The sequence below is a fragment of the Scardinius erythrophthalmus genome (assembly GCF_964197995.2).
Source record: "Scardinius erythrophthalmus genome assembly, chromosome: 20".
In the NCBI taxonomy this organism is placed as follows: Eukaryota; Metazoa; Chordata; class Actinopteri; order Cypriniformes; family Leuciscidae; genus Scardinius; species Scardinius erythrophthalmus.
Window position 1 is genome coordinate 273,742 of NC_138240.1, and position 13,541 is coordinate 287,282.

General features: G+C 44.7%; 1 protein-coding gene across 1 annotated transcript in view; it reads right to left on the reverse strand.

Moving 5' to 3' along the window:
* sema6a (sema domain, transmembrane domain (TM), and cytoplasmic domain, (semaphorin) 6A) overlaps positions 1-13,541 on the reverse strand; it is a 90,090-nt gene that overhangs the window by 11,419 nt on the left and 65,130 nt on the right. The window contains exons 14-19 of the mRNA XM_081350011.1: positions 9,385-9,525; positions 9,221-9,298; positions 8,204-8,262; positions 7,197-7,217; positions 7,076-7,123; positions 1,889-2,041 (exon numbers count right to left, since the gene is read on the reverse strand). Of these exons, the coding sequence (XP_081206137.1) occupies positions 1,889-2,041; positions 7,076-7,123; positions 7,197-7,217; positions 8,204-8,262; positions 9,221-9,298; positions 9,385-9,525 (500 nt within the window). The remainder of the gene's footprint in view (positions 1-1,888; positions 2,042-7,075; positions 7,124-7,196; positions 7,218-8,203; positions 8,263-9,220; positions 9,299-9,384; positions 9,526-13,541) is intronic.

A 13,541-nucleotide genomic window follows, 5' to 3' on the forward strand; every position in this document is an offset into this window, starting at 1 on the left:
CGTTTGCCACAAAAAATCTGAAAAAAGCAAAAGCAGCGAATATATACGAAAGCCATGCGTCATAAAACAAACTCAATATAATCACAGATCACGTTCATAAAGAAAACTGAGGAGGAACTGAAGAGCAACCCATATTCAGATAAGCTGCACGTGTCATAAAGTAATAAAGCTGAAGTGAAGCATGAGCCTGGGTTCAGTACCACGGTAAACGCAGTAACCGAGACTCAGAGATGGACACACACACACGCACACACACACACACTGCTTCCAGTGACCGTCACACACACCTTCGTTTCAGTGAGACTGAGTCTGTCAGGAGATTACGCTCTTCATTATTGATAATCAATGTCAATTAAACGCTGGCGTTTGCTAACGAGTCTAGCGTCTGTAACTCGCTCTCGCTGTATCGATCAGATGATGTTTAATCACCACATCAGCTCTGGAAGACACTCGAGCTGTGTGACACACACACACTTACACACACACACACACACACACACACACACACACACACACACACACACACACACACACACACACACACTAGAGCTGTGTGACACACACAAACACACACACACTAGAGCTGGAACAAACGCGAGCGGCCGGAAACACTCTTCATTAAAGGGGGGGTGAAATGCTCATTTTCAGTCAATCTCCTGTTAATCTTGAGTACCTATAGAGTAATATTGCATCCTTCATATCTCCAAAAAGTATTTTGTTTTATTATATTTTTAATTGCAAGATAGGCTGTACCGAGTCTTTCCGGAAAAAACGAGCGGCTGGGGGCGGGCCGTGTGGGCGGAGCTAAAGCTGTGCTAACGCGCCGAGCTAACAACACACAGAGACATTTGTTCAACAGTTTTACTCACCGCCCGGTTCCAACGCACGACCGCAAACCTTTATCATTGTGACTGCTCGATCCTTAAGCATTAGACGATCTGGGCTTTGTTTATAAAACAATCATCGTCGAAATGCAGGAAACAACAGTCTTACGCAACTCCGTTTATGCTCATGAAAACAAACTCCATCCACGGGTGCCTTAACGCTGGGTTCTTTGGGAATCTGTGCAGGGTTGTCTTGCCCTGGCAACCAAAAACACACTTCTTTGGTGACATTGACTTCCCAAAAGCCGGGCAGGGCGCTTTGATGGCGAACTGCTTTCGCTCTCTCTGTCTGCTCTACGAGTGCGCGCGCGCCCGCGATCTTACCGGAGAAGTGCCCTTAGGACCCATATTAGGAAATTCCGCTCTATCTTACGTAAAACTTACCCTAAGACTACAAACTTTCCGAAACTTGTGACAAACCGGAAGGAGTATTTTTGGAACAAAAATACTCCTTCAAACGTACAACTTAGTTTTTGAAACTTTGTCCATGTTTAGCATGGGAATCCAACTCTTTACCAGTGTAAAAAACTCAGTATGCATGAAATAGCATTTCACCCCCCCCTTTAACGTTCAGACACGTGTCAAACTCACACAGACGCGCTCAATATAGTTTACAGTCAAACACACATTTATTCAGACGTCTTCAACATTTCTCACATTATCAGTTTATTCGCTATAGTTTAGAGAATGGTGATAAAATATGAGCAGAACTCAGCTGATATTTGACTGGTTTTGTCCGTCCTTCTGTTAGACTGTCTCACACATGAATTATGTTGAATATCTGTCAGCTGGTAAATTTCACTGTATGAAGAATTTTTGGGGATAATATGTCACAGTTTACTTTATGAAGACGCTGATGAAGAGCGAGTGTGTGTGACGGAGCCGCTGTATGAGTGTCACGACGATGAAGACGCTGATGAAGAGCGAGTGTGTGACGCTCAGCTGGAAGCAGGATCTCATCTCCTCACACACACACACACACACAGGATCGTTCCAAGGCTTACCGGCGCTCTTCTGCTGAGTCTCTGACGACACCGACACTAACGAGTCTCTCTGATCATCATCATCATCATCATCATCATCACGGGTCACCGGATCCTTCGCTTTCACCATTCGACCCCGAACCAGCGGATCAGCAGGAGGAGTGGTGAGGAGACCTGATGAGCACACACACATTAACTTCTCACACACACACACACACACACACACACACACACACACACACACACACACACACACACACACACACACACACACACACACACACACACACACACACACATTAACTTCTCACACACACACACACACACACACACACACACACATTAACTTCTCACACACACACACACACACACACACACACACACACACACACACACACACACACACACACACACACACACACACACTCACAGGAGGAGCAGTGGTGAGGAGACCTGATGAGCACACACACATTAACATCTCTCTCACACACACACACACACACACACACACACACACACACACACACACACACACACACACACACACACACACTCACAGGAGGAGCAGTGGTGAGGAGACCTGATGAGCACACAAACATTAACATCTCACATACACACACACACACTCACACTCACACACACACACACACACACACACACACACACACACACACACACACACACACACACACACACACACACACACACACACACACACACACACACACTCACAGGAGGAGCAGTGGTGAGGAGCCTGATGAGCACACACACATTAACATCTCACACACACACACACACACACACACACTCACAGGAGGAGCAGTGGTGAGGAGACCTGATGAGCACACACACATTAACATCTCACACACACACACACACACACACACACACACACACACACACACACACACACACACACACACACACACACACACTCTCTCACTCACTAACACTAGTTAAACACAGCTGTGCTTCTTTCAGTTTCTCCACACATGATAACATCTTTCATGCTCTAATCAATATTTCATGTCCACTGATTGATTTATTTGATAAGTATCTGTGTAATAAGCCGGATAATTTACAGTAATCTGGTCATAATCACAGAATAAACACCATTCAAACTCACTCACGACTCCTGAAACTGAACTATTTGATCAAACAGTGACAAGAAATTAAACCAGTTGCTACAATGAAAACCAAAACTAACCCGACCCAGACACTGACATCAGTTCAACAACTACACAACCACTTCAACAACTACACAAACAGTTCAACAACTACACAACTAGTCCAACAACTACACAACTACACAAACAGTTCAACAACTACACAACTAGTCTAACAACTACACAACCAGTTCAACAACTACACAACCACTTCAACAACTACACAACTAGTCCAACAACTACACAACTACACAACCAGTTCAACACCACAGTAACTCTAACAACAGGGGAGTTCAGTAAGGTTTGTAAGCAAATAATTAAAACAATCTTAAAATAAACAAATCAAAATTATATAATTTATATTATTATAATTATTTATTTTTATAATATTTTATATAAAAAATATATCATGTTGGCCATTAATCAACATCAGAGGACCACTAATATGTTTTTAAACTCTTAAAATAGTAACTGAAATCTCAGGGTAAACATTTTAGCTCAAAGGTGTGACTAAAAAGTTTCAGGACTAGTTCAGCGAACAGTGTGTGTTAATCCACAGATAAACTCTCTCTGTTCCCGTCAGTCACAGTCACAGTCATTAACATGATTTATTTCAGTAAGAGCCACGGGCCGCCGGATCAGCGTGACAGCTCTGTTCTATAATTCATTTTCCACAGCCAGAGGACGATGACACACATACGAGATCCTCGGGAAAACCCATCTCTAAACCAGACAAACACAGCGAGGAAGAGGAGGAATACCAGCGAGGAAGAGGAGGAATACAGTGAGGAAGAGGAGGAATACAGTGAGGAAGAGGAGGAATACCAGTGAGGAAGAGGAGGAATACCAGCGAGGAAGAGGAGGAATACCAGCGAGGAAGAGGAGGAATACCGTGAGGAAGAGGAGGAATACCAGTGAGGAAGAGGAGGAATACCAGCGAGGAAGAGGAGGAATACCGTGAGGAAGAGGAGGAATACCAGTGAGGAAGAGGAGGAATACCAGCGAGGAAGAGGAGGAATACCAGTGAGGAAGAGGAGGAATACCAGTGAGGAAGAGGAGGAATACCAGTGAGGAAGAGGAGGAATACCAGTGAGGAAGAGGAGGAATACCAGCGAGGAAGAGGAGGAATACCAGCAAGGAAGAGGAGGAATACCAGCGAGGAAGAGGAGGAATACAGTGAGGAAGAGGAGGAATACCAGTGAGGAAGAGGAGGAATACAGTGAGGACGAGGAGGAATACCAGCGAGGAAGAGGAGGAATACCAGTGAGGAAGAGGAGGAATACAGTGAGGAAGAGGAGGAATACCAGTGAGGAAGAGGAGGAATACCAGCGAGGAAGAGGAGGAATACCAGTGAGGAAGAGGAGGAATACCAGTGAGGAAGAGGAGGAGGAGGAATACCAGCGAGGAAGAGGAGGAATACTAGCGAGGAAGAGGAGGAATACCAGTGAGGAAGAGGAGGAATACCAGTGAGGAAGAGGAGGAATACTAGCGAGGAAGAGGAGGAATACCAGCGAGGAAGAGGAGGAATACAGTGAGGAAGAGGAGGAATACCAGTGAGGAAGAGGAGGAATATAGTGAGGACGAGGAGGAATACCAGCGAGGAAGAGGAAGAATACCAGTGAGGAAGAGGAGGAATACAGTGAGGACGAGGAGGAATACCAGCGAGGAAGAGGAGGAATACCAGTGAGGAAGAGGAGGAGGAGGAATACCATCGAGGAAGAGGAGGAATACCAGTGAGGAAGAGGAGGAGGAGGAATACCAGTGAGGAAGAGGAGGAATACCAGTGAGGAAGAGGAGGAGGAGGAATACCAGTGAGGAAGAGGAGGAATACAGTGAGGAAGAGGAGGAGGAGGAATACCAGTGAGGAAGAGGAAGAATACCAGCAAAGAAAAGGAGGAATACCAGTGAGGAAGAGGAGGAATACCAGTGAGGAAGAGGAGGAATACCAGTGAGGAAGAGGAGGAATACCAGCAAGGAAAAGGAGGAATACCAGTGAGGAAAAGGAGGAATACTAGTGAGGAAGAGGAGGAATATAGCGAGGAAGAGGAGGAATACCAGTGAGGAAGAGAGGGAATACCAGTGAGGAAAAGGAGGAATACCAGCGAGGAAAAGGAGGAATACCAGCGAGGAAGAGGAGGAATACCAGCGAGGATAAGGAGGAATACCAGTGAGGAAGAGGAGGAATACCAGCGAGGAAGAGGAGGAATACCAGTGAGGAAGAGGAGGAATATAGCGAGGAAGAGGAGGAATACCAGCGAGGAAGAGGAGGAATATAGCGAGGAAAAGGAGGAATACCAGCGAGGAATAGGAGGAATACCAGTGAGGAAGAGGAGGAATACCAGCGAGGAAGAGGAGGAATACAGTGAGGAAGAGGAGGAATACCAGCGAGGAAAAGGAGAAATACCAGTGAGGAAGAGGAGGAGGAGGAATATAGCGAGGAAAAGGAGGAATACCAGCAAGGAAAAAGGGGGAATACCAGTGAGGAAGAGGAGGAATATAGCGAGGAAAAGGAGGAATACCAGCGAGGAAGAGGAGGAATACAGTGAGGAAGAGGAGGAATACAGTGAGGAAGAGGAGGAGAAGGAATACCAGCGAGGAAAAGGAGGAATACCAGCGAGGAAGAGGGGGAGGAGGAATATAGTGAGGAAAAGGAGGAATACCAACAAGGAAAAGGAGGAATACCAGTAAGGAAGAGGAGGAATACAGTGAGGAAGAGGAGAAATACCAGCGAGGAAGAGGAGGAATACAGTGAGGAAGAGGAGGAATACCAGCGAGGAAGAGGAGGAATTCCAGTGAGGAAGAGGAGGAATATAGCGAGGAAAAGGAGGAATACCAGTGAGGAAGAGGAGGAATACCAGTGAGGAAGAGGAGGAATACAGTGAGGAAGAGGAGGAATACCAGTGAGGAAGAGGAGGAATACCAGCGAGGAAGAGGGGGAGGAGGAATACAGCGAGGAAGAGGAGGAATACCAGTGAGGAAGAGGAGGAATACCAGCTAGGAAAAGGAGGAATACCAGTGAGGAAGAGGAGGAATACAGTGAGGAAGAGGAGGAATACCAGTGAGGAAAAGGAGGAATACCAGTGAGGAAGAGGAGGAATATAGCGAGGAAGAGGAGGAATATAGCGAGGAAGAGGAGGAATACCAGCGAGGAAGAGGAGGAATACAGTGAGGAAGAGGAGGAATACCAGTGAGGAAGAGGAGGAATACCAGTGAGGAAGAGGAGGAATACAGTGAGGAAGAGGGAATACCAGTGAGGAAGAGGAGGAATACCAGTGAGGAAGAAGAGGAATACAGTGAGGAAGAGGAGGAATACCAGTGAGGAAGAGGAGGAATACCAGCGAGGAAAAGGAGGAGGAATACCAGTGAGGAAGAGGAGGAATACCAGTGAGGAAGAGGAGGAATATAGCGAGGAAGAGGAGGAATACCAGTGAGGAAGAGGAGGAATACAGTGAGGAAGAGGAGGAATACCAGTGAGGAAGAGGAATACAGTGAGGAAGAGGGAATACCAGTGAGGAAGAGGAGGAATACCAGTGAGGAAGAGGAGGAATACCAGTGAGGAAGAGGAGGAATACGGGATTAAACAGGCAAACGGACACACACATGAAACAGCGGTTTATAAAGTAAACAGGAGAAAAGGAGGAGACATCAAACACACTCACAGAGAGAGGAGTAAAGCTGAAGGACAGACTGAGGGAAGATAATAATGAAGCTCCGGAGAATATCCCTAATAAACATGAGGATATGTAGGTCACAAACACCAAACACTGCTCAGCCAATCAGACGGAGCCTCGCTGTCGGGGGACTGACGTCAATCAAGAGTGTGTGTGTGTGTGTGTGTGCTCAGCCTGATTGTATTTCATGAATAATTTCTGCTGGTCTAGGGAGAAGCTGAGAGTTTATTCCCTGTAAACACACTCCGTCATTTGCATTCGCTGCTTCTATCCCACAATCCTTTGCTCTATGAGATCCATCCAATTAGAGAAGGAAAGGTCAGAACTACGTCTACACACACGGGAAACACTGAAGAACTGAGGAAACTGACCGCGTGGTGCATTCTGGGTAATATCGCTCTGATGCCTGTGCTGACGCTCTAAAAGAAAACGCAGAGAAATGAAGCGTTGAGTCGGACATCGATGAGGAAGAGAGAGGAAGAGTTTACTCACCGTTCAGAGCCACAAACGAATCTGGAGACAAACGAAACGTGTGTTAGTTGCTGGAAACGTGATTCACACACACATGATTTATCACTGAATCCTGCGAAGAACTCCAGAAGTGAGTTCATGACCCGTTCACACCACTGATAACACGAGTGTACAGTTTTAATCATCTCTGTGAGAAGAGTTCACGCTATAACGATAACGACAAAGAGGAACGATAGCGATGGAATCGCTTACAGAATTATATTTTTCATATTTTTTTGACAGCCAATCAGAATCACTCTGCGTTAAAGAGCGCTAAAGAGTGATAGTCATAAAAATGCGCTGGTCTGGAACATTAATATAGTTATTACAGTTACAGTTATCAATCGCTGATGTGAAGGGTAATACAACAGTAATATAACGTTAATATAAGCTGTATAGCTGAATGGGAGGCTCTCGTGTGTGTGTGTGTGTGTGTGTGTGTGTGTGAGAGAGAGTGTGTGTGTGTGTGTGTGTGTGTGTGTGTGTGTGTGTGTGTGTGTGTGTGTGTGTGTGTGTGTGTGTGTGTGTGTGTGTGAGAGAGTGTGTGTGTGTGTGTGTGTGTGTGTGTGTGTGAGTGAGAGCAGCTGTATGTGAGGCTCTCGTGTGTGTGTGTGTGAGTGTGTGTGTGAGTGTGTGTGAGTGTGAGTGTGTGTGTGTGTGTGTGAGTGTGTGTGTGAGTGTGTGTATGAGTGTGTGTGAGTGTGTGTGTGAGCAGCTGTATGTGAGGCTCTCGTGTGTGTGTGTGTGTGTGTGTGTGAGTGTGAGTGTGTGTGAGTGTGTGTGTGTGAGTGTGTGTGTGTGTGTGTGTGTGTGTGTGTGTGTGTGTGTGTGTGTGAGTGAGAGCAGCTGTATGTGAGGCTCTCGTGTGTGTGTGAGTGTGTGTGTGAGTGTGTGTGTGAGTGTGTGTATGAGTGTGTGTGAGTGTGTGTGTGAGCAGCTGTATGTGAGGCTCTCGTGTGTCCAGCGCTCAGTAAACGGGTTCTGCTTACTTTGGCAGTCGCCCAGTCCATCTGTGTTTCCCTGTTCCACGTCCTGCTCGAACGGCCATCTGCGCACACACACACACACACACACACACACACACACACACACACACACACACACACACACAGTGAGACGACTGACTTCAACACCTCGATTTCACACTCACTGACTTCAATCTCAAGTACATTTTCAAAAATAATAAATGTTTGAGTGAATCAATGCCATTCAAACAATATCATGTGAAAAAGAAGCAGCAAACAAGATCTCAAATGTGACATGAATATTAATAAAAAACATTTATAAAGTTTCACTGATGCTGATTGGATTATAATAAAGAACGGCCCGATATTATTCAACCCCCAGTGAGAGATTCAGCATTTCACCTGCAACAAAATTGCTCATGACATAATATATATATATATATATATAAAACAATATAAAATAATATACTTATTATTATATTAAATAATATAAAATAAACATTATTATTATTAAGAGCTGTGAATCTCATAAGAATAACGAATGACCAATCGAATCACAGATTCTGAGAGACAGGAGCCGCTTCTCTCTCAGAACACATTTAATAAAAGCTTTTTCTGAAACGATGGAGAACGCATCAAGTCAAAAGCCTTTAAACTGCGGACACAGATCCTATCCCATAATCCTTCACTAAGTCACTTTAGAAAAACTGCACATCTCGAGCTCGCATAACCTCCGTCTGCTCCATTTATGAAATGGAAAACAACAGAAGTAATACCAGCACATAAACTCCTCGGATCAGACGAGGTCACATGACGCTCAACCACTCAGAGACATCACATGCTGTTCGTTCACTACGCCGTATAATAAACAGATGAATTACAGAGCCTTTCTGGGGTCAAACGCTCTTTTCCAGATGAGAAACTCCGGCAGCTCAAACCACAATCCCATCAGGCCACTGAGAGTGAGGGATGCTGGGTAAAGTGACATCATCGCTTGGCTCGCGTGATCTGTAATTACAGGGCTGAGAATGAGGCGCTTACTTCGAGTCAGATGTGATTTCTGTGCAGGCGCCCTCGGACACCCATCCGCAGTACGGGTCCCTGGAGGCGATACAGGACCTGAGAGAGACACACGCGAGGGTTGATGTGGACAAGAGAGACAGGAAGGGCAGGAAACGGTTCCAGTCCAGAGAAAGCGTACGTACTTTTTGCACTTTCCGTGGCGCTGGCAGCGCGAGAGCGGGACTTTGACCACGCAGGAGCTGAAGGCCACGAACAGAGAGTGACTGCGCTGGTCGATCTGCATGCTGACGATACGCTTGTCCTCCACACCGTCGATGCTGCACCTGAACACGGCAAACACACGGAAAACACACGTCAAAAACACGGCAAACACACGTCAAAAACACAGAAAATACGCCGAACACACGCGTCTCACACACGCACGCGTCACACACGTGACAAACACACGTCAAACACATCAAACACATGTTAAACATGTCAAACACACGCAAGCACGTGTCAAACACACCTCAAACACACGTAAGCACGTGTCAAACACACGTAAGCACGTGTCAAACACACGTTAAGCATGTCAAACACACCTCAAACACACGGCAAAAACACGGCAAACACACGCCGAACACGTGTCAAAAACACACCGAAAACATGCTGAACACACGCGTCTCACACACGTGACAAACACACGTCAAACACATCAAACACACGTCAAACACACGCAAGCATGTATCAAACACACGTTAAACATGTCAAACACACGTAAGCACGTGTCAAACACACGTTAAACATGTGAAACACACCTCAAACACACGTAAGCACGTGTCAAACACACGTTAAACATGTCAAACACACCTCAAACACACCTCAAACACACGTCAAACACACGTCGAACACACGCCGAACACACGCCGAACACACGTGTCAAAAACACACCGAAAACAAGCCGAACACACGCGTCTCACACACGCACGCGTCACACACGTGACAAACACACGTCAAACACACGTCAAAAAAAATGCAGCACACACGCAAGCACACGTCAAACACACGCAAGCACGTGTCAAACACACGTTAAACATGTCAAACACACCTCAAACACACGTCAAACACACCTCAAACACACGTCAAAAACACGGCAAACACACACCGAACACACGTGTCAAAAAACACCGAAAACAAGCCGAACACACGCGTCTCACACACGCACGCGTCACACACGTGACAAACACACGTCAAACACACGTCAAAAAAAATGCAGCACACACGCAAGCACACGTCAAACACACGCAAGCACGTGTCAAACACACGTTAAACATGTCAAACACACCTCAAACACGTTAAACATGTCAAACACACCTCAAACACACGTTAAACATGTCAAACACACCTCAAACACACGTTAAACATGTCAAACACACCTCAAACACATGTAAGCACGTGTCAAACACACGTTAAACATGTCAAACACACCTCAAACACACGTTAAACATGTCAAACACACCTCAAACACACGTTAAACATGTCAAACACACCTCAAACACACGTTAAACATGTCAAACACACCTAAAACACACCTCAAACACACCTCAAACACACCTCAAACACACGTCAAAAACACGGCAAACACACACCAAACACACGTGTCAAAAACACACCGAAAACAAGCCGAACACACGCGTCTCACACACGCACGCGTCACACACGTGACAAACACACGTCAAAAAAAATGCAGCACACACGCAAGCACACGTCAAACACACGCAAGCACGATTCAAACACACGTTAAACATGTCAAACACACCTCAAACACACGTTAAACATGTCAAACACACCTCAAACACACGTTAAACATGTCAAACACACATTAAACATGTCAAACACACATCAAACACACCTCAAACACACGTAAGCACGTGTCAAACACACGTTAAACATGTCAAACACACCTGAAACACACGTCAAACACACGTCGAACACACGCCGAACACACGCCGAACACACGCCGAACACACGCCGAACACACGTGTCAAAAACACACCGAAAACAAGCCGAACACACGCGTCTCACACACGCACGCGTCACACACGTGACAAACACACGTCAAACACACGTCAAAAAAAATGCAGCACACACGCAAGAACACGTCAAACACACGCAAGCACGTGTCAAACACACGTTAAACATGTCAAACACACCTCAAACACACCTCAAACACACGTCAAACACACCTCAAACACACGGCAAACACACACCGAACACACACCGAACACACGTGTCAAAAACACACCGAAAACAAGCGTCTCACACACGCACGCGTCACACACGTGACAAACACACGTCAAACACACGTCAAAAAAAATGCAGCACACACGCAAGCACACGTCAAACACACGCAAGCACGTGTCAAACACACGTTAAACATGTCAAACACACCTCAAACACACGTTAAACATGTCAAACACACCTCAAACACACGTTAAACATGTCAAACACACCTCAAACACACGTTAAACATGTCAAACACACCTCAAACACATGTAAGCACGTGTCAAACACACGTTAAACATGTCAAACACACCTCAAACACACGTTAAACATGTCAAACACACCTCAAACACACGTTAAACATGTCAAACACACCTCAAACACACGTTAAACATGTCAAACACACCTAAAACACACCTCAAACACACCTCAAACACACCTCAAACACACGTCAAAAACACGGCAAACACACACCAAACACACGTGTCAAAAACACACCGAAAACAAGCCGAACACACGCGTCTCACACACGCACGCGTCACACACGTGACAAACACACGTCAAACACACGTCAAAAAAAATGCAGCACACACGCAAGCACACGTCAAACACACGCAAGCACGATTCAAACACACGTTAAACATGTCAAACACACCTCAAACACACGTTAAACATGTCAAACACACATTAAACATGTCAAACACACATCAAACACACCTTAAACATGTCAAACACACATCAAACACACCTTAAACATGTCAAACACACATCAAACACACCTTAAACATGTCAAACACACGCAAGCACGCGTCAAACACACATCAAACACACGTTAAACATGTCAAACGCACATTAAACATGTCAAACACACATCAAACACACGTAAGCACGTGTCAAACACACGTTAAACATGTCAAACACACCTCAAACACACGTTAAACATGTCAAACACGCAAGCACCTGCCAAACACACGCAAGCATGCGTCAACACATCTCAAACACACATAAGCACACGTCAAACACACGTCAAGCACACATCAAACACACGCAAGCACGCGTTAAACATGTCAAACACACATAAGCACACATCAAACACACGTCAAGCACCTGTCAAACACACGCAAGCACGCGTTAAACATGTCAAACACACATAAGCACACATCAAACAAACACAAATGAGCAGTTTGACACACTGGAAAAAATATAAATAAGTTTAAGTTAAATAATAGGGGTGTAACGATAACCTCATGTCACGTTTCAATACATATCACTGAACTCACGATATGATATTATTGCGACACTCCAAGACACATGATAAAAGGTTAACAAAAAATGTAGTTGATTAAAGTGCTAAATTTACTATTACATTGTGGGTGTAAATGAATATTCTTGGACTTGATGCTGGAAACCCAAAGCACAGGACAATAGAGACTCCAGAATAACAATATTCATGATCCTGAAGCTGAAAATACAGAATTATTGTAGACGAATATGCTTGCACTCTTTCACTGACTAGATTTATTTACAATAATGTAGGCCACTTTTACTGGTAACGTCAGACATTTGGCATTACAGAATCAGGAGCCACAAATATCCCCCATTACAGTATTATACATTATATTCAACATTATACAGTAGTTTAATGCACTACTGACACTAAACTCTGAGAACTGGTTTCATTTTGGGTGAACTATACACAATATATTGTCACTATCCACGATACATATTGATGCATTTTTGAATTGCGATATATTGTGACATGATATATTGTTACACCCCTATTAAATAAGCATATTGGTAATAGGTTTTACAAGAAAATACTATTATCTATGTACTAAATACTATCAGTCTTTCTACCTCAAAATTTCATGTTTGATTCAATGTGTTACTTTGTGATTATTCGTGTAATTCACTCGCAACTTCTGAGTGAAAATTGTTACAAAGTAAATCCTACAGCAAAGTATTTACAGTGCGACTCACATTCAGTTCATCTGGAAACTTCTGTGTTTCTTGGCAATCGTAAACAGCTTCAGTTAAAAGGCACTTAATATCCAGTAATATTATTGATCTGACTGCA